The 18,793-nt window shown below is 45.4% G+C and overlaps 1 protein-coding gene across 2 annotated transcripts; it reads left to right on the top strand.

The window, feature by feature from the left end:
* The first annotated feature begins 300 nt into the window (after positions 1 to 300).
* Positions 301 to 12,369, top strand: ptena (phosphatase and tensin homolog A). Of its 2 annotated transcripts, XM_056291649.1 has the most exons (10): positions 301 to 1,072; positions 5,406 to 5,490; positions 5,670 to 5,714; positions 5,810 to 5,853; positions 6,076 to 6,314; positions 6,506 to 6,647; positions 9,585 to 9,653; positions 10,165 to 10,331; positions 10,741 to 10,998; positions 11,256 to 12,369. In XM_056291649.1, exons 1-10 carry the CDS (start codon positions 994 to 996, stop codon positions 11,439 to 11,441), a joined length of 1,314 nt encoding a protein of 437 aa, XP_056147624.1. In that variant the 5' UTR covers positions 301 to 993; the 3' UTR covers positions 11,442 to 12,369. The 2 variants fall into 2 exon arrangements, with proteins under 2 accessions (XP_056147624.1, XP_056147625.1); XM_056291650.1 differs by lacking the exon at positions 9,585 to 9,653.
* Positions 12,370 to 18,793: the final 6,424 nt, after the last annotated feature.

Genomic DNA, 18,793 nt, shown 5'->3' with positions numbered 1-18,793 from the left:
AAACTTCCCTAATTACAGACACACGTGATCACTTTGACAGAAGGGAGCGTCGAGTGCGCCCTGACTGTGTCCTTCCGCTATCAAACGACAACTTCTTTATCACAACTTTTAGTGGGCAAAGCAACCCCTTATGCAAGATGTTTTTTAGTGAATGATATATCTGGGTGAAACAATATTCACCACATCCAATGTAACTGCTTTTGGTTCAGCTTTGGAACTAGCTATTTAAAAGCGGAGGGATATTTGGTCTAAAATCCGAGCCTGCGCTATCTTCTTTTTTCCTTCCTCGGAGGCCATGATGGAAGCTTGAGAGTTCAGCTGGAGAGAGAGAAATGAGAAAAGAAGATGATTCCCAGGGACGGAACTGTCAAACGAATCTGTTCAGATTTGTGACTTTTGTATAGTCAATATACATTCAAGGTGGAGCCTGTCACTTTTCAGCTGTGTTTCTGTCAATCAGTCGACGACAATGTTGATTCGTTAGAGGGTTTTTGGAGAAAAAGGGGGTAGCATTAGGTATTGTTGCTAGCTAGCTGTGCTAGCTAGCTAGCTAGCTAACGCTACGTTTGAGTGACTGGATACGGGTTTCGTGAACCGGTGAGTTCTCTCTCTCTCCGCGCTGTCAATCACAGCGGCTGCGATTGAGCCGTCTGCTTGGACCGTATTTTGGCACTGCAAGGATTTCCGGAGGAGGATTGCATGTATTTTATTTGGGGGTGTTTGCAAGACGAATTGCAGGATTGGGAAAAGTCGGGCCTGCACGGAGGAACGGAGCGAGGCCCATCTTTATGATCCAGAAGAAGCCTTTCTAATCCTGTTGACCACTGCTAGCTTTGCTAGCCAGCTCGTCTCTGCGAGGACCTGCAACGTTCAGAGTGCAGCAAGCAATTGAGAGCAAAGCCAGTGGCCACGCCAGAAACAACCAGACAGTGAACATTAGACCGCATCGTTTTCTTCATTTTATCAATTCAAAGACTCCTGTGATTTGCTACAATGGCTGCGATTATAAAAGAAATTGTCAGCCGGAACAAAAGGAGATATCAAGAGGATGGGTTCGACTTGGACTTAACATGTATCCTTGATTTATTATTTTATGATTCAAACACCCAAACACTTAGTAGTAATGTTTGATATTTGCATATTAATAGTAATCTATAACTGCAAACAGATGTCAACGAGCTACGACTAGCCAGTTAGCTTCCTTGCTACTTAGCTAGTCATTCGTAGCTATCTTATTGGCTAGTTCAGAGCCCAGCATAGCTGTCAGCAAGCATGTTTGAAAGATGGTGGATCTGTCAAATGAGCATGCTTTAATGTCACATTCCCATTATTTCCACCAACACCGTCATTAACATTAACTTTGGTCAAGATCCGCTTTAGCATGCAAGGTGCCCACAAATCTATCAGCTGTGAACAGTGACAGGGGGGAAATGTGCCTAAATTGGGGTAGTGAAATGCTCAGCATTTTTCCCTACCGGTTTCTCTTAAAATGTAGGTCGATTTTCCCCCTTCTTCTTCTCTCTCCCCTTTTTATTTTATCTTTATGGATTGCAGCTTGGCGATATGTAGCTTTGCTGCAGGGTAAAGAGAAATGTATCCTGGTCTCCAACAGAAATATGAGGAATTAGGTTTTTCCTCGTGTAGCTATAACCTTGCAAAGGTGTATCCTGTGTGATGCAGCCAAATACGGAACACCTTGCATTGCATTTGTGGAAAAAGGTTATTCTCCCAATACGCTTCTCAAAGACAGAATAGTGGATTTAAAAATAATATTTTGACTCCTGCATGACTCATCTAAAAGGTGATAGCTGATTAACTGATTGTTCATTGCAGTATGGTTGGTTTGGTATACTTCAAGTTGGTTCCTCTACATAATGATTAGCAATCAAATTAGGAACTGCTTTGGTTGACTAAGGCTTACATTTCTCAAAATAGAGTCTTTGACAGCACTAAGGCTTTTTGGCATATATCGTTGTGGCACAATGTATTTCAGGTGGCTGTGCACTTAAGATTGGATCAAATATCAGAACACGGTAATGAGAAAAGCTTCATAGTATGGGAACAAAGATCAAACTTGTGTTTTACAACTACATGTGGTAAGCAGAGAAACCAAACGGGGCAGAGTATTCATTGGATTTCCTTGCTTTGGTTAAATCTTCTTTGCAGTAATATCTTTGAACTTAATGCGTGGTTAGTGAACTCATAACTTAATTGTCGCCTTATGGTAACGTTGGATATATATATATATATATATATATATATATATATGGTGTAGAAGTTAGCCATGATGTTTCTGTGCAATTGTTGAAGCTACCATGTGCACCATGTGTTAGGTTTGTTCACATTTGTCTCACTTATTTCGGTGTGTAATGAATTTGGCATATAAAGTGGAATAGTGATTTGTGTGTTTAAGGTGGTTATAAAGGTGTGAAAGGGTGTACCACTCAAATGATGTCTCTGTGACTTGACTACAGACAGTTGATATGGAAGTTTCCTGTTATTTAAATGTTGACCTTTTTGGACTATTCCTTTTTATCATTTTTGTTGTGGTGTCTAAAAAGTATATGGACCCTCTGCAGTTATATAATGCAGTATCGCAGTTCTGGGAATTGCCCTTAAAATAGAGTACCAGTGATCTTGTATCAGCATAGCTATCTGAGTGCTCTTCCCCTCTGTCTCTCTCTCTTACTCAGTCTCTGCCTGACTCTTTCTCTTTACAACTCCCACTCTAATTCTCTTTCCCTTTCGCTTACCCCCTTTCCTCAGCTCTGCTTCTTTCCTGTCCTTCCCACCCCACCCCCTACTCTCTCAGCTTTCCCTCATCCCCACTTTACTCTGTTGTGGATTTGGCGTATGCAAAGAGCTGAAGCAAGGCTGGCTTTAGAGAAAAGGCGTGCCAGAAACGGCAGGGTTTTTTTTTCTCTCTTAAACTTAGAGCTTCCGTCGGGGGTCCCGTATGAGCGTTTCCTCCCAGCTGCAGAGAACGAGCCCCCCATGCCCTGGGCCGAAGCTCTCCTGGGAGCACTGGAGCTTTTTGAAAACACTTAGAATAGTCTGACTGGAATCGCTTTGCCAGTAGGTCCAAGGGTTATGTTAGCCTATTAGATGGTATATATAAGCTTGCATCTTGTTCCTAATTAGGTCTTTGAGGCATTAATGGAAGTTATTACGATACAGTATGTAAATATATGCTCGTGTCATAAGCTACGGGAAAGCAGCAAGGCAGGATGCAAATAATGCTGTGGAGTTGCTACCAGGCTTAATTAGTTAATGCAATAAGGCTTGAGTTGTGTCTATAAAGGTCTCCTTTATGAAAAAACAACAGGACAGTTTTATAAAGGTAGTACTCCTTAGTTTCTCCACATGAATTAGTTCTAATTGCATTGATGAATTTGTTGTTTCTTATATAGGTATACCTGATACTGTTTGGGGGGTAATTGAATGTCCTGCAATGATACCTGTGCACCAACATCTTCACTGATGTAACTAGGTTCCATGTGCATGGAGAAAACACCGTTCTCCTTGAGTATCTGTAGACAGAGGCAATGTTGAGTGATGGCAAAGACTCTGTTGATTGGAGCTGTCAGTTGTGTGCGTTACGTTTTCTGACCATTGTAAATATGATTTGGCTCTGGAAAAAGAAGTTCTGATTGAAATGAAAGAGGCATGTCCAATTAGTAATGTTGAGCCTTTCTATTTCTGACACTGAAACAGAAAGTGTAAGAAAAGGTTGCCCTTTAGTTGGCGGTTAAAGTGTGGGATCACACAGCTTACGTCATCAAGCAGACTTCAGATACAGGTAGACGTTCAAGGTAAAAATGGGTGCCAGTCCCACATGCGTGCCATCTCAGTTATTCTTTTCACTTAAACATAACACTGATATGCACCTTTTAACAGTGCATAGGTCTCCCAGTATAATTGATTATGACATCCCCCCCCATCCTACACTGAAATCTAAAGCCTCACTCACTGGAGGAGGCACAGAAGGTATAGCAAGTGCAAGGTGCTGGAGCTTGAAGTTTTGTTTGTGTTAGAACTTAGTATGTTAAGATTTATCAAACAATGTTTTCCACATGTGGCCTAACGTTCCCTTAACGTACCATTCAGTCACAAAAGCTGCCTTTGGGGGCACTACCTTCCTTTACCTGAAAATGTCCTTATCTATATTGATTGATGGATTTCTTTTGAGAAAAAAATATTTGTCCCTTGTAGACCAGCATCTCATTGTTGCCCACTCTGGGTCTGTTGGACACTTGATTTGTCTGAGGTGATGGAGAGATAAGCCCAACATTCGCAGTGATCTCAATATAACTTTAGGACTCTAAAAATACTTTCAGGTTGGCCAGTGGAGACTCTCCTAGTACACCAACATGTGGGCCTGGCTCGAGCTAGAACACTGTACTTCAGTCCTCTCAGTCTGTTTCTCAGTCAAGGCCATCTGTCACAACACACACTGAATGATTAGGGCTTCCCCTTGTTCTCCTCTGTGCATAAATGTACAATGACAGCCCCGTATTGACGCTGACTGAAATATTCTCACACTGTGCTAATTTTGTCAATGTTCTTGGGCAATTATGTCAACAGCAGATTTTTTTTTTTTTTTTTTTTTTAGTGGGGGGTGTATGGTCTATATGGCAATCTAGAAATTGATGTAGATTATTGAATTTATTATAATTAACCTCAACTTTTTAGGCTTTTAAAGGATTAGTGGATTTTTTTGAAGTGGGGTTGTATGAGGTACTTATCCATAGTCAGTGTATTACCTACAGTAGATGGCAGGCGCCCGCAGTTTGAAGAAGCAGGCAGGAGTATAGGCAGAGCTAGCAAGCAATGTACTGCTGTGGAAGGGGCCAGAAACAAAACATATTTTAGCCACCTGAAAAAATTCTTACGTAATAACACTAGTAATACAATGCACAATAATATAATAGCAATACAGTGCATGGCACAGCTGCACTTATGCATAGAAATACGGAAGTTTTGTGGTTGAGAAAATGTGCCAAAAAAAGGCCTGTCTGGCGGCAAGGTAAAGCGGGGAAATATTCTAAATATAGCGTACACTTAAACTTTTTTTTTAGGTGGGTGTTTTTTTAGGTGGTTAAACTATGTTTTTGTTTCTGGCCCCTTCCACAGCAGTACGTTGCTTGCTAACCCTGCCTATAGTCCTGCCTGCTCTAAATTTTGGGCGCGCCAACCGCTATCTACTGTAGGTAATACACGGACTGTGGATAAGTACCTCATGCAACTCCACTTCAGAAAATTCAAACTAACCCTTTGATGTGCCTGAGTAAGATCAGGGATTCTTGGGATTGTACTTTGTGATGTTAAAAACAGTTTTGGTTGGATGCGTGCTCTTAGACTTTTAGACTCAACATTGTATGTGTCCTTGACCATTGGTTGAACAGATATCTATCCAAACATCATTGCAATGGGCTTTCCTGCAGAGAGACTCGAAGGCGTGTACAGAAACAATATAGATGACGTTGTACGGTGAGTTATGTCGATGCTACTTCAGACATATGAAAACTTGCATCTAAGATGGAAAAGGAGAAAGTTGATTGTCAGCAGATCAGGCAGTCGCAAAATGTTTGCTCATTTGCTTACTTTGCTCACGATAGCCCAGTTGCTTTGATATAATTTCTGACTGGCTGTGTTCTCTCTTGCAACAGGTTTCTTGACTCAAAACATAAAAACCATTACAAAATCTACAACCTGTAAGTTCCACAAACCATTCCTGTTTAAACCCCATTGTGTTTACACATTAGGCTCCTTCTGTTATTGCTGACCGGATTTGTTCTTCTCATTTCAGCTGCGCAGAAAGACACTACGACGCTGCCAAATTTAACTGCAGAGGTAGGCCACCTCAGTCTCACTGCATAGATAATTGTTCTGTTCTACAGCCACATTTTAGGTGCATCCTTAACGGCTGACACACACGCACACGCACACACAGGGTCATTGAAGTTTTCTCTGCTGCCCACTGTCATTTCTTTCTTATCTAACCTATGTGTTGCTGCATTTCTGTCTCTGCCGTTATCCTCACCTCGGTGTCTTCTGTGTCTCTTTACCTGTCAGTTGCACAATATCCCTTTGAAGACCACAACCCACCTCAGCTGGAGCTGATCAAACCGTTCTGTGAAGACCTGGACCAGTGGCTCAGCGAGGATGACAATCATGTGGCAGCCATCCACTGTAAGGCCGGGAAGGGCCGCACCGGGGTGATGATCTGTGCCTATCTCCTCCACCGCGGCAAATTCCTTGAAGCCCAAGAAGCACTTGACTTCTACGGTGAAGTCAGAACAAGGGACAAAAAGGTTAGTGGCTTGTCATTGTGTGAATACATCTAATTTTTGGTCTCGTGATTTTAATTTGTTTTTTGCACTCTTGGAAAAACAAATCAAAACAGAAGGCTATTTGTAGATTTTGTTTGTTATAATTGAAAATGATGGTTTGTTGGCTTGGGAGTGAGAGGGTCGTGTAAACGCGTTTGCCACTGTTGTTGCAGGGAGTAACGATCCCCAGCCAGCGTCGCTACGTCTACTACTACAGTTACCTACTGAAGAACCAGCTGGAGTACAAGCCCGTGGCGCTCCTCTTCCACAAAATGGTGTTTGAGACGCTCCCCATGTTCAGTGGAGGCACCTGCAGTGAGTCATGGTTCAACTTTTAACTCCAAACTAGGGCGTAGGCACACATGCTGCTGTTCAAATGGAACAAGGCCCTTGGATGCCCACTGTGGGTCTCACCCACATTACAGTTAATCTCTGGAATATGTCAAAATAGTATCAAATATTACTGAATTTGCAGCATTTTTTGACCTTTGACCTTTAAAAAGGGAAGCTTCTTAGCTGGTCATGTTTAACTTATCGCTGATATGACTATGACTCTCACTCTTCCTTTGACACATTAATCTGAAGTAAAGCACACAAAATCATGTCCTCAAGTCCTGTAGAAAATGACTTCCAGTGCAAAATTTCATTAGCCTCTCAATCTGGGTGTTCTCTAAAAAGACAAGCAACTATATATTTGAGCGGTTCTTGTTGCCTTAGCTATATATATTTGAACATATTGTTGAAAGACTTATACATTTAAAAGTAGTTTGCTGTATTTGTGTGCGTTCTGCTTAGTGGGGAAATTAGACATACCACCAAATAAGCATGCCTGCCTACCATTTCAGGGCTCTACACAGACTTTTTTGTTGTTGTTTTTTAGGAGCACACATGCCCTTAAGTTTAAACCTTTAGGAGCACAGGCAAATCAAATATTTTTGTAGACTGTAATGTTAATGCAACATTATAATGTAAGGCTGGGAAATAATTCAGTATTTATCATATTTCATTAGTATTGTATCAGGATGAAATTCAGATGTTATATTGTGGTACACAATTTTGTGGACTAAATTAATAACAAGAATCTATTATCTAAGATTTCTCACAAAATGAGATCTTAAATATTTTAGGGAGTATTATTTGAAAACTAGCTTTGGTTTGATATTGTACTTAACATTACCAAAGAGTTCAATGTGATGAACCTCAATTGAATTCTTGGATATGGTAATTTTGCATACCTTAAGCAGATGTCATGTACAATTCCTTGTGATTATTGTGATAATATTTTCTATATCAGCCAACACTGCTATAAAGTCTTAAATGTTAATACGCACAAATATGTTCTCATACTATTTCAGGATGATTATGACGGATGACTCAATTCATGAAATATTGTTCCAGTTTCGCTCAAAGTGCACTCAAACCCAGAAAACTTCTCAAATTAATCAGCGCTTGCAACTGCATTATACTGCAACAATAATGTAGCTTGACATAAAAATAATGGAGGCTAAATGTTCACTATGATGCATTACCTATCTCTCTGCAAGTTGATTTTCATACCATTCCATTTCAGTATGGTATGAAAATCAACCAAACCAGTGGCTTCCTGGAAGGTAGGAAAATGCATTCACAAAATCTGAAAAACTACAGTATGCTTTGGAAAAGGGTCATAAAAATGTAAAGTATGCGCCATTTGTAGTACGTGAGCTAAAACATGCAAAGACACTTGCACTCAAAACATTAATGGCAGAGTAAAGCAAAGCCCACAACTGTAAGTTGTAGAAAACTGCATCAGAGAACATTTTTGGTGAGAAATCGGCAGCAAGGATTTCAAATAGTTGTCCTTTTTAGAAAAGTAATGGCAGTTTTAAAATTTGCTCCATCCTTATCGGCAGTAGGAAGCCTTGCTTACTGGGGATATTGTACAATACCAGCAAGTCCCTCTCATCTAAAACGGTTCTACATGCTGCGATCTTGTGAGGTTGTAACTCGGAAGTTCAATTTACTAATCACGTATTCTTCAAAAACGAGAGTGCGTACATGGGGATCTCCGTATTGGACCATGAGTTAATTTTTCATTTAGACATGGTTAATCATGTGGACTCTGTAAACTATAGTCCCCCGTTTCTTACAGTCCTCCCATCCCCACCTTTTAAAAACAAACAAATAAATGAATTATACACATTCACACACGTTTTACCCACACATGAGTGAAATGAGGCCTGCATTCGCTTGACTCTAAATGGGTATGCTTTAATAGGGGCTAAATCAGCTTCATAAGTACTGACTCTTGAGTGACCTCCATACCTATTTGAGTGTGGTAAGGGCATGGGCAAAGTTTCCAAGCAGTTACTACTGATTTCCACATTTCACTAATTTTACAGTAAGTTAATCTGATCATTAACATTGCCTCACCTGTCAAGCGTCTTTATGCTGTGCATGTATTTCTGTTCACTTCATTTCTTTATTCGGAGAACCGTCCCCTAAGTGTTACACGCAAAGTTCAATGGTGGTCCATTTTAGTCTATGTTGGTGAGGGTAAAAAAAATGTATAAAAAAAAAATCCTGTTTTCTGTTCAAATATGTCTGAGTCATGAATCCCTATTTTGCTCTTTGTCTATCTGATTCTTTTAGTCCTGGACTCCTTCCTGTCAAAAAATGTGCCTCTTCTGTAATAGCTCTGTGGCATTTTCACACCCTCACACCTGAATGTGCTGATCTGCCCTGACTGCATAAATCTTTCTTCCCCTCTAATACTTCTTTAGAAAGGCCCTATTCTGAAGTTGACACTTTCTTGCACTCTAGATGTATGCATGTCACTTTTTTGTGTGACTAGCACAGAAATTCTATGGCCTGTTTTTAAGAGAAGCTCATTTAATTGCACTTCTGTTAGGAATGGCCAAACATCAGACACCACCCTTCTTTTGAAAAGCACACATTTAAACAGTAACATAGACATTAAGGTTATCTGAGATTTTCTGCAGCCCCCCACACTCACACACACTTTTGAAATACCCATGTATCCCTGCATTATGCCAAATCCATTGTTGATGAGGTTAGATATGATGGGTTAGGATGTCCATCTCCTCTTAAAAGTGTTGTTGTATGTTGTTTGTAAGCTGCGTGGGTGCAAATGCACATAACTGTTATCTGTTCATACCTGTGTAGAGCTGTGTGTTTGTGCCTGCTGGGCTGTGAAGAGCCTGCCAGGCCAGCCAGGCCCTTTTTGTGATCCTCTCCTTCTCTCTCTCTAAGGGGACAGTACCGTTAAAAACAGGAGCGAGCCGACCCCTCAGGGCTTCAAGAAAGGGAATTGGCATTGGGGTAAATGAGCCTTTCATCCATATTTACTGCACTCATTCGCTTTCATTTGGCCCCAGAGATCCACTAGGCAGAACTGGCCTAAGGTAGATATGCTGCCTACAAAAAGATTAGAAGGTTTAACACAGACAGTTTACAGTCATATCAAGCTCCCCAATCCCAAGACAAGGTTCAAAACTTTTAGATGCAATGCAATTGGTTATCTTGGTCTCTGATCTTGAGACATGGCTGTCTATCAGAATAGGGTCACATTTCTTTGGCGCTGGGTACCCTTAGGTGTTATATCTGTGGTTTCTATCTTTCCCTTTTTCCTCCCCTTAATTTTTAAAATAATAATCATAATTTTAAGTTTTGTATTTATTCATTGTGGTTTTGCTTTGCCCTGTCCAACTCATGATACTAACACTGGTATCCTGTGTCGCTCTTTGGCTCTTTCCCTGCTCCTCTTCTCCTTGTTTTCTTTCTCTCTTAATCTCTCACGAATGCACCCCATGCAACATTGACACTTTTGCAGATCCCCAGTTTGTGGTGTACCAGCTGAAAGTGAAGATTCACACGTCCAACCCAGCTCACACGCGGCGTGAGGACAAGCACATGTTATTCGAATTCCCGCAGCCTCTGCCCGTTTGTGGAGACATCAAGGTGGAATTCTTCCATAAACAGAATAAGATGATGAAGAAGGTTGGTTGTTTGTCTTTGTGTGGATTTTTATTTTATTTTTTTTATTCTTTATTTTTTTGGGTTGCCTGGGCGGGGGTGTCACACAAGCTTTTAATGGCTCCACTAAGACATGTGCAGTCCCAAGGCACCCATATCCTTTGGTCTAGCTCACAGGCTTTTACCAGATGTCACTTAACCTCATTTGTTTGATCCACATCACTGATGTCTGGTCTCTGTTGGTCATAAAGGGGGTTTATTTCTCCTCACTCTTTTAATTCCCACTGTGTCTGTGAGATTAGTAACAATGACAACATTTGACATGTTGTTTCTGCACTCAGTCAGTTACCTACAGTTCTGTTTGTCACAGTGAAACAAACCTTGAAACATTTCTCACACACACACCTCCATCTTCTTATCACCTCTCCCCCAGGACAAAATGTTTCACTTCTGGGTGAATACCTTCTTCATACCTGGACCAGAGGAGAGCGCGGAGAAGGTGGAGAACGGCACAGTGGTGAATGACGTGGACAGCCCAGCCAGCCAGCAGGCAGGACTGGGCCAGGGCCAGCCGCAGAGTGCCGAGCGCAGGGACAGCGACAGGGACTACCTCATCCTGGCGCTCACTAAGAACGACCTGGACAAGGCCAATAAAGACAAAGCTAACCGCTATTTCTCACCAAACTTCAAGGTGAGTCTCAGCATAAAGCTTGGCATCAAAGGAAATGCCTTGAAAATGGAAGTCTAGGGAATGAAAGAGTAAAATGGTTCAGTTGTCCTTAAATAAATGAATGGTTGGATACGGAGGACTTTTTTTTTTCTCATTCTAATATTGAGTCAGATCAAAAACTTTTTCATGGAAGATGATGAAATTGTTTGTTTTAGAACTGTTGCTAAAATTTGTAACTTGAACTGCCTGATGGCCTCTCTTTTCATTTGCTGTTTCAGGTGAAGTTATATTTTACAAAAACCGTGGAGGAACCCTCGAATTCTGAGGCAAGCACTTCGACATCTGTCACCCCGGACGTTAGTGACAATGAGCCGGACCATTATCGATATTCTGACACCACTGACTCTGATCCAGAAAATGAACCTTTTGACGAGGAGCAACACACACAGATCACAAAAGTGTGAACTCTTTTTAACAGGAAGAGAAGAAAATATACGCCAGAGAAGAGAAGAAAAAAAGGAGAAAACTTGAATATGAACTCAAACGAAGAACCTTTGTCCCTTCCCTCCCCCAGACGGCAAGAGAATATCATATCAAATGCCAATTTTAGGGAAAAAAGATGAATATCCTGACCAATATATTGTTTCTATTATTCTTTTTTTCTTTGGCACGGCCGTTTACCATGTGCGAGGTATCAACACTGTTGCCCCGTGGGAAAAGGTGCTGTAGCTCTAAAAATGTGTTTATATATATATACATACATATATGTATATACATATATACATGCATATATAAACAAACTTTTTTGTGTCAAAGACAATGGAAAGAGTACCACAATCAGGAGACGGGAGTTGAAGTGTGGGAGAAGTTAAAAATGATGTACTAGGACTATGCTGCTCCTTCTCCTGTCTAAACCAAGGCCAGTGCTGCAGGCACTTTGTTTCTCTCCCTCTCTTCTCCTCCTCCCCCCTTCTCTCCTCTCCTCTCCACCCTCCCACACCCGCCCCACCCTCCTCCTATCCTCCTTTACTGTGAATGCTTCTTGTGCTCTTTGCAGGCTGTCTCACGTGACTTTGGCCTTTGTGCAGTGCAAACTGCATGCGGGCAGTGGGTTGGGGGTGGGCAGGGTTATGAAGAGGCTGTGATGTCTAAAGCATTGCCATTCCTTTTCCCCACTGTGTATACGTTAAATTATGCAGAAAAAGCATCCCATGTAATTGTCAATGTTTTTTTTATCCTAAGATAATAAAAATATAATACACGAAAACAGCAGGGAGACAAGTGTTTGCAATAATGTCAACACTACATTTAAAGGACAATAGTGGTGTGCATGTATTGGAATTGGCGTCCATCCCTAATAAATGTATGCAATGTTGTCTTTTCTTAAAGAAACCATCTTTTGAGATGTCATCTGCGTGGGGTTCCCATTGCTTTTAGTGAGTCATGAAACACTTCCTTGTGTACTCGGGCAGTTGCATCAGAGCTTTACGTAATGGTCTCCTTTGCAGTTTGAAGCGATGAAAATGGAGTTTTACTGTACAATTTGCGCTTGCAGCCAGAGTCACCTCATGTTGATACTGATGCAACTGTTGCTTTCAAGCACAGTGTGAACTTAAAGCCATTATTTTCAATCAAAGCTGGAATGTAAATGATGGCGCCTAGATAGCACCCCGTAATTTAAATGGGGCACATTTGAGTTGGTTTGTAAAGAGTGAGTCAGGGAGAGGTGAATGTGCATGAGCTCAGTACTGGATGAAAAAAAATGTTGCAAAGCAGGTTGCAGCTGCTGGAACTATGTTAACAGTAACTTCCTGCTTTAAAGGTCAGCACTACAAATTGAGGGTGGGACCTGAGGAGGAAGGGCTCCGATGGAGGGCTTATTCTCAGAGGTACAACTGAGGGTAAAGAGTTCAGTTTTGAAAACGGTCAAAAGTTACATTGAACCCAAGCAGTGCATTTAAATGTGTGATGCGCATTTGTAGCTTGTCGAGGAGAGGCCCAGTATAGCAAAGAGAAACCACACCATGGTGACTGTTTCGTGAACATGGTGTGGTTATATCGGACGTGTTTTGCTGTGGTGAGAGGTGGATGGTGTTACAAAAAAGGGTGTATCGCTCAGTTTCGACTTAAATCCAAAGCGTAAATCAAAAACTCAAATTAATGGAGTCCCACTCCTCTATGACTTCTTCACTGACCAGATATTTAAGAGTATTTTCAAAACATTTTTTGAATTTTGATAGTACTTTGAATAGACTTGACAGTGCACCCAGGCATTTATATAGCTCAAGAGATTTGCTCCAACAGTGATAAAGCTGACGCGACATTGGCTTGCTGTGCTTTATTTATTTATTTTTTGCGACGCTTTTGACCAAAATTCCAATTGATTAATGAAGCTTTGTCCTGCTATCCTATCCTATACTTAGTTAAACCCCTGAGACGGCAAGCAAAAACCTGTTAGAATACGCCGAATCAAAACAATAACTAAGAAACTGCACAAAAAATACACAACCAGAATCCGAAACGCGACGCTCCTAACCCTGGTAAAGATGTGAACATAGCTGAGGGTAAATCTCGGAGTTCCTCCTCCCCAAACCATTAGCATCGCATGCAGGGTCGCTGCTGTCCGTTGACGCGGGCGTTTTTCTAGCTGAATTAAGTAAAAGGAAGAAACAAGCCATAGTGGAGAGTATTGCGATCCGGCCCCGTAGGGAGGTACTCTGGGCATGGGGTGGCCTGCCTTTCACACAGATTTGTGTGACTCCCAAAATGAAAGAGTAACAGGATTAACTACCATGTCACTGTGATGGGAGGCAGGGAGAGGCAATACCCTGGGTAGAAAGTCCCATGAGATATATATATATATATATGTAGAGCCGAAGTAACGGAGAAGACCGTAGGTTCACACTTTAGCCGTGTAGGCAACTTTCTTTAATCCACGGTAAATCAGCGAGACAAACAAAACCCACAGCTCGACTGAGCGGAGGTGGCAAGAATAACCAGAAAACTGGCTGGACAACCATAACTTAACCCTGCGTTAACCTGCCAGGGCAACCATGACTTAACCCTTAGTTCCTGGGTTGAATTCTGTCCCCAATACGTGTCCACCACATGAGCCCCCCCAGAATTCGCCCTAGTAATCGAAGTCAGGCAGGCGCGGGTGGACGACAGGCCGTCCGCGGCGGCTCCGGATAACAGGGGCCGGAGTGTCTGTGGGAGGCATTGACGCGGGCCTGTGGAGGTCGGCCTGAGGAGCAGAAGAGGCAGCTCGGGCCTCCACGGGGGGAGGAGGCGGAGCCGGGGGACGACCGCGACGAGGAGGTTGGGCTAACTCCAACGGCTGCGTCAAGTCCAGGTGTGCGGGTTTAACTCGGTCCACTGAAACATGCTCGGCCGTGCCCCCAAAATCCACCACCAGGTGCTTAGTTCCCCGTTCCAGGACGCGGAAGGGGCCGTCATAAGGGGGTTGCAGAGGGGGGCGGTGTGCGTCGTGACGGATGAACACGTAGTCCGCTGACTGCAGACCTGGGGGCACCTGGGACACCGGAGCGCCGTGTTGGGCGGTAGGGACGGGTGTGAAAGCTCTGACCCCGTCCAGCAAGGAGGCTCGTTGGTCCACAGCTGACCAGGGACGCGTTGCATTGGGCATGAAATCGCCTGGGACTCGCAGCGGCGTGCCGTACACCAGCTCCGCAGAGGAGGCTTGTAGGTCTTCCTTCGGGGCGGTCCGCAGGCCCAGCATGACCCATGGGAGCTTGTCAACCCAGTTGCAGTCCTTGAGAGTAGCCCGAAGCGCAGCCTTCATGGACCGGTGGAAGCGCTCACATAGGCCGTTCGCCTGAGGGTGGTAGGCGGTAGTGCGATGAAGCTTGACGCCCAGAGCCTCACCCACAGCATTCCATAGCTCTGAGGTAAACTGTGGCCCACGGTCAGATGAAAGGTCGGAAGGCGTACCGAAACGTGAGACCCACGACCCAATAAAAGCCCGGGCCACATCAGCAGACGTCGTGGATGCCAGGGGAACAGCTTCAGGCCAGCGCGTAGTCCTGTCCACCACAGTGAAGAGGTAGGTGAACCCATGGGAGGGGGGTAGGGGACCAACCAGGTCGACATGGACATGGTCAAATCGTCTCTCCGGCACTGCGAAGCGTTCCAGGGGCGCCTTAATGTGGCGGTGTATCTTAGCCCGCTGACAGGCAACACACGAGTCGGCCCACGCTTTCACGTCTCTCTTAAGTCCCTCCCACACAAACTTAGCAGAGGTCAGGCGCACGGATGGCTTACCGCCTGGATGAGAGAGGCCGTGCACAGCTTCAAATACGGGGCGTCTCCAGCTGTGCGGGACGATGGGCCTGGGCTGTCCTGTGGAGACGTCACACAGGAGGGTGACACCTGTGTCGCTGAAAGGAACGTCCTGCAGGCGGAGCCCCGTGTCGGAGGCCCGGAGACGGAGGATGCTCGGGTCCGTGGCCTGGTCAGCAGCCATCTGTGCATAGTCAAGGCCTAGGTGGACCGCTCCAATCACTGCCCTAGACAGGCAGTCAGCTACCTGGTTAGACTTACCAGCGACGTGCTGGATGTCGGTAGTGAATTCCGAAATGTAGGAGAGTTGTCGCTGCTGGCGAGCGGACCATGGCTCGGCCGTCTTGGACATGGCAAACGTGAGGGGCTTGTGGTCCACGTACGCAGTAAACTCGCGGCCCTCTAGCAGGAAACGGAAATGCCGGACGGCGAGCCAGAGACCGAGGAGTTCCCTGTCAAAAGTACTATACTTGCGCTCTCGGGGTGTAAGCTGGCGACTGAAAAAGGCCAAAGGCTGCCAAGCCCCCCCCACCCACTGTTCGTGAACCGCACCAACAGCATAGTCCGATGCATCCGTGGTTATGGAAATAGGCGCTGTAGGTGAAGGATGCGCTAGCAGGGTAGCCTGGGAGAGCGCAGCTTTAGTCTCGGTGAACGCACGGTCCCGCTCTGCTGTCCAGTCGACCGCCTGGTTGGGGGACATGCCTTTCAGCGCCTCGTACAGTGGCCGGATGATAAAGGCGGCTCGAGGAATGAAGCGGTGGTAGAATGTCACCATCCCGATGAACTCCCTGAGCGCACGAGCTGTTTGGGGGCGCGGAAAGGCCGCCACCGCTTCCACCTTTGAGGGCAGGGGGACTGCCCCGTCCCCAGTGATGCGGTGCCCGAGGAAATCAATGGCTGTCAGCCCGAACCGGCACTTCGCCGGGTTGACGATCAGCCCATGCTGGCTGAGGCGTGTGAAGAGGGCATGAAGATGGGACAGGTGTTCTTCCTCGGAGGCGCTGGCGATGAGTATGTCGTCCAAATAGACGAAGATGAAAGGAAGGCCACGGAGCACTGAATCCATCAGCCGCTGAAAGGACTGGGCCGCGTTTTTGAGTCCAAATGGCATTCGTAGGAATTCAAATAGGCCGAATGGGGTTGTCACCGCTGTCTTGGGGATGTCTGAGGGGTGCACGGGAACTTGATGATAACCACGGACCAGGTCGACTTTTGAGAAGACGCATTTGCCAGACAGGTTTGCAGAAAAGTCCTGGATATGCGGGACAGGATAGCGGTCAGGCGTGGAGGCGTCATTTAGTCGGCGGTAGTCCCCGCATGGGCGCCAACCTCCATCAGGCTTAGCGACGATGTGGAGTGGGGACGCCCACGGGCTGTCAGAGCGGCGGATGATCCCCATGCGTTCCAGGTGCTCGAACTCAGATTTGGCAATGGCGAGTTTGGCGGGGTCGAGACGCCTGGCTCTGGCGTAGACCGGGGGCCCCTTCGTAGCAATGTGATGCTCCACCCCATGCTTAGCGGTGGGTGCAGAGAAGGTAGGCTGGGTGAGGTCAGGGAACTCAGCGAGGAGGCGGGTGAACTTGTCTGCCTCTGAGAGAGAGTTGGCTAGACCTGCATAGGCCGCTTCCCTCCGCGTACATGCGAAGGAGGAGAAGGTTAAGGCATCGACCAGACGGCTGTTCTGAATGTCCACTAGCAAACCGTAAGCGCACAAAAAATCAGCTCCGAGGAGGGGAAGCGTTACATTGGCCATGACGAACTCCCACGTGAAACGTTGTCCACCAAAACACAGTTCTACAGACCGCACGCCGTAGGTGTGGATAGGGCTGCCGTCAGCCGTCGCCAACTGGGGACCCCGCTCCCCGCCCATGATGTCGACGTCAGTAGCAGGGAGCACGCTTCTCTGTGCGCCCGTGTCACAAAGAAATCGCCGACCGGAGATGGTGTCGAGGATGAAGAGTAGCCTGCTCGTATCGCCAACACTCATGGCCACTACTGAGTGTTGGCCCTCTCGTTTCCCGTCGGCCTGTAGTTGCAGGGGGAACGGCACCGTTTAGCTTTCGCACCAAATCGAGCGTGGTACATACAGAGTCCAGAGGGTTTGTAGCGGTCTGATGCTGTGGCGCCACCGTCGGGCCACGCCCGCGATGTCGGCGGGGGGCCAGTGAAGGTAGGAGCCAGCACCCCGGCATGGGAGGAACGTTGTGTAGCGACGAAGAATCGGTCAGCCTCCTTTGCCAGCTCACGGGGATCAGTGATGGTGGAGTTAGCGAGCGCAGTCTGGACGTGGGGCGGCATGTTGCGCAGAAACAGCTCCATAAACAGGAAACATGGCTTTTCTTGACCCAGTAGGTTTAACATCCTGCTCATTAGCTCCGATGGTTTGCCATCTCCCAAGCCCTGAATTGCGAAGAGGCGACGTGCTCTCTCCGTTGCTGACAGTTCAAAAGTGTCAAGGAGGAGATGTTTAAGTGCGGCGTATTTACCATCGGCCGGTGGGTTGGTTATGAAACCGCTTATCCTGGAAGCCGTAGCGCACCCCAGCGCTGCCACTACGTGGTAGTACCTGGTCTCGTCTGCTGTTATGTCTCTGAGCGCGAACTGTGCCTCAGCCTGCGCGAACCATGTAGCCGCGGAAGACTCCCAAAACTCCGGCAGTTTAATTGCAACGGCGTTCGTAGCCATAATGTGTGTGGTTTCAGAAAACTTATCCGAAAACCGACGTCGGGGTCACCAGTGTAGAGCCGAAGTAACGGAGAAGACCGTAGGTTCACACTTTAGCCGTGTAGGCAACTTTCTTTAATCCACGGTAAATCAGCGAGACAAACAAAACCCACAGCTCGACTGAGCGGAGGTGGCAAGAATAACCAGAAAACTGGCTGGACAACCATAACTTAACCCTGCGTTAACCTGCCAGGGCAACCATGACTTAACCCTTAGTTCCTGGGTTGAATTCTGTCCCCAATACGTGTCCACCACATATATATATATATATATATATATATATATATATATATATATATATATATATATATATATATATATATATATATATATATATATATATATACATATACATAGCAGTGTGCACAGTTATGACTTTATGAGCAAGAACCTCTCGTGGTTGCAGTGGTTAAAAACCTTCGGAAAAAGTTTGTTATCGCTATCGCCGCTCCCTCGCTTCATCCTCTAGCTCGACCAACGCTGCACTCTGTCGCAGCACGCATGCGCACAGTTAAATAAGCTTGGGCAGCCCGTGACGTATTCGAGTATGCGTGTTGAAAGTAAACGAGACGTTGATCGTATTTCGCAAATCATCAAATAATTCACTGCAGATCTCAGCACGGGAGAACTGGATTAACAAAAGGTAATTCGCTGTATTTACATCGCCGCCATGTTTATTAATTAGTTATTATTATTGTAGGGAATTCGGGGGGGGGGCAGCAGGGAACAGCCGCAGCCAGGACGCGAACCCGGGTTGCCGGAGACGGCGCTAGCCAGTCAACTAAAGGGC

Source organism: Lampris incognitus, chromosome 13 (genome assembly GCF_029633865.1).
Source record: "Lampris incognitus isolate fLamInc1 chromosome 13, fLamInc1.hap2, whole genome shotgun sequence".
Lineage (NCBI taxonomy): Eukaryota > Metazoa > Chordata > Actinopteri > Lampriformes > Lampridae > Lampris > Lampris incognitus.
Note: the sequence above shows the minus strand (reverse complement) of the source record. Positions and strands in the feature narration are given on the sequence as shown.

Excerpts from the sequence above, each read along its gene's own strand:
- ptena (XM_056291649.1), top strand. The coding sequence starts at position 994 with ATGGCTGCGATTATAAAAGAAATTGTCAGCCGGAACAAAAGGAGATAT. Across the intron at positions 1,073-5,405 it reads GTTCGACTTGGACTTAACAT|ATATCTATCCAAACATCATT; the intron begins GTATCCTTGATT and ends TTGGTTGAACAG. Across the intron at positions 10,332-10,740 it reads AGAATAAGATGATGAAGAAG|GACAAAATGTTTCACTTCTG; the intron begins GTTGGTTGTTTG and ends CCTCTCCCCCAG.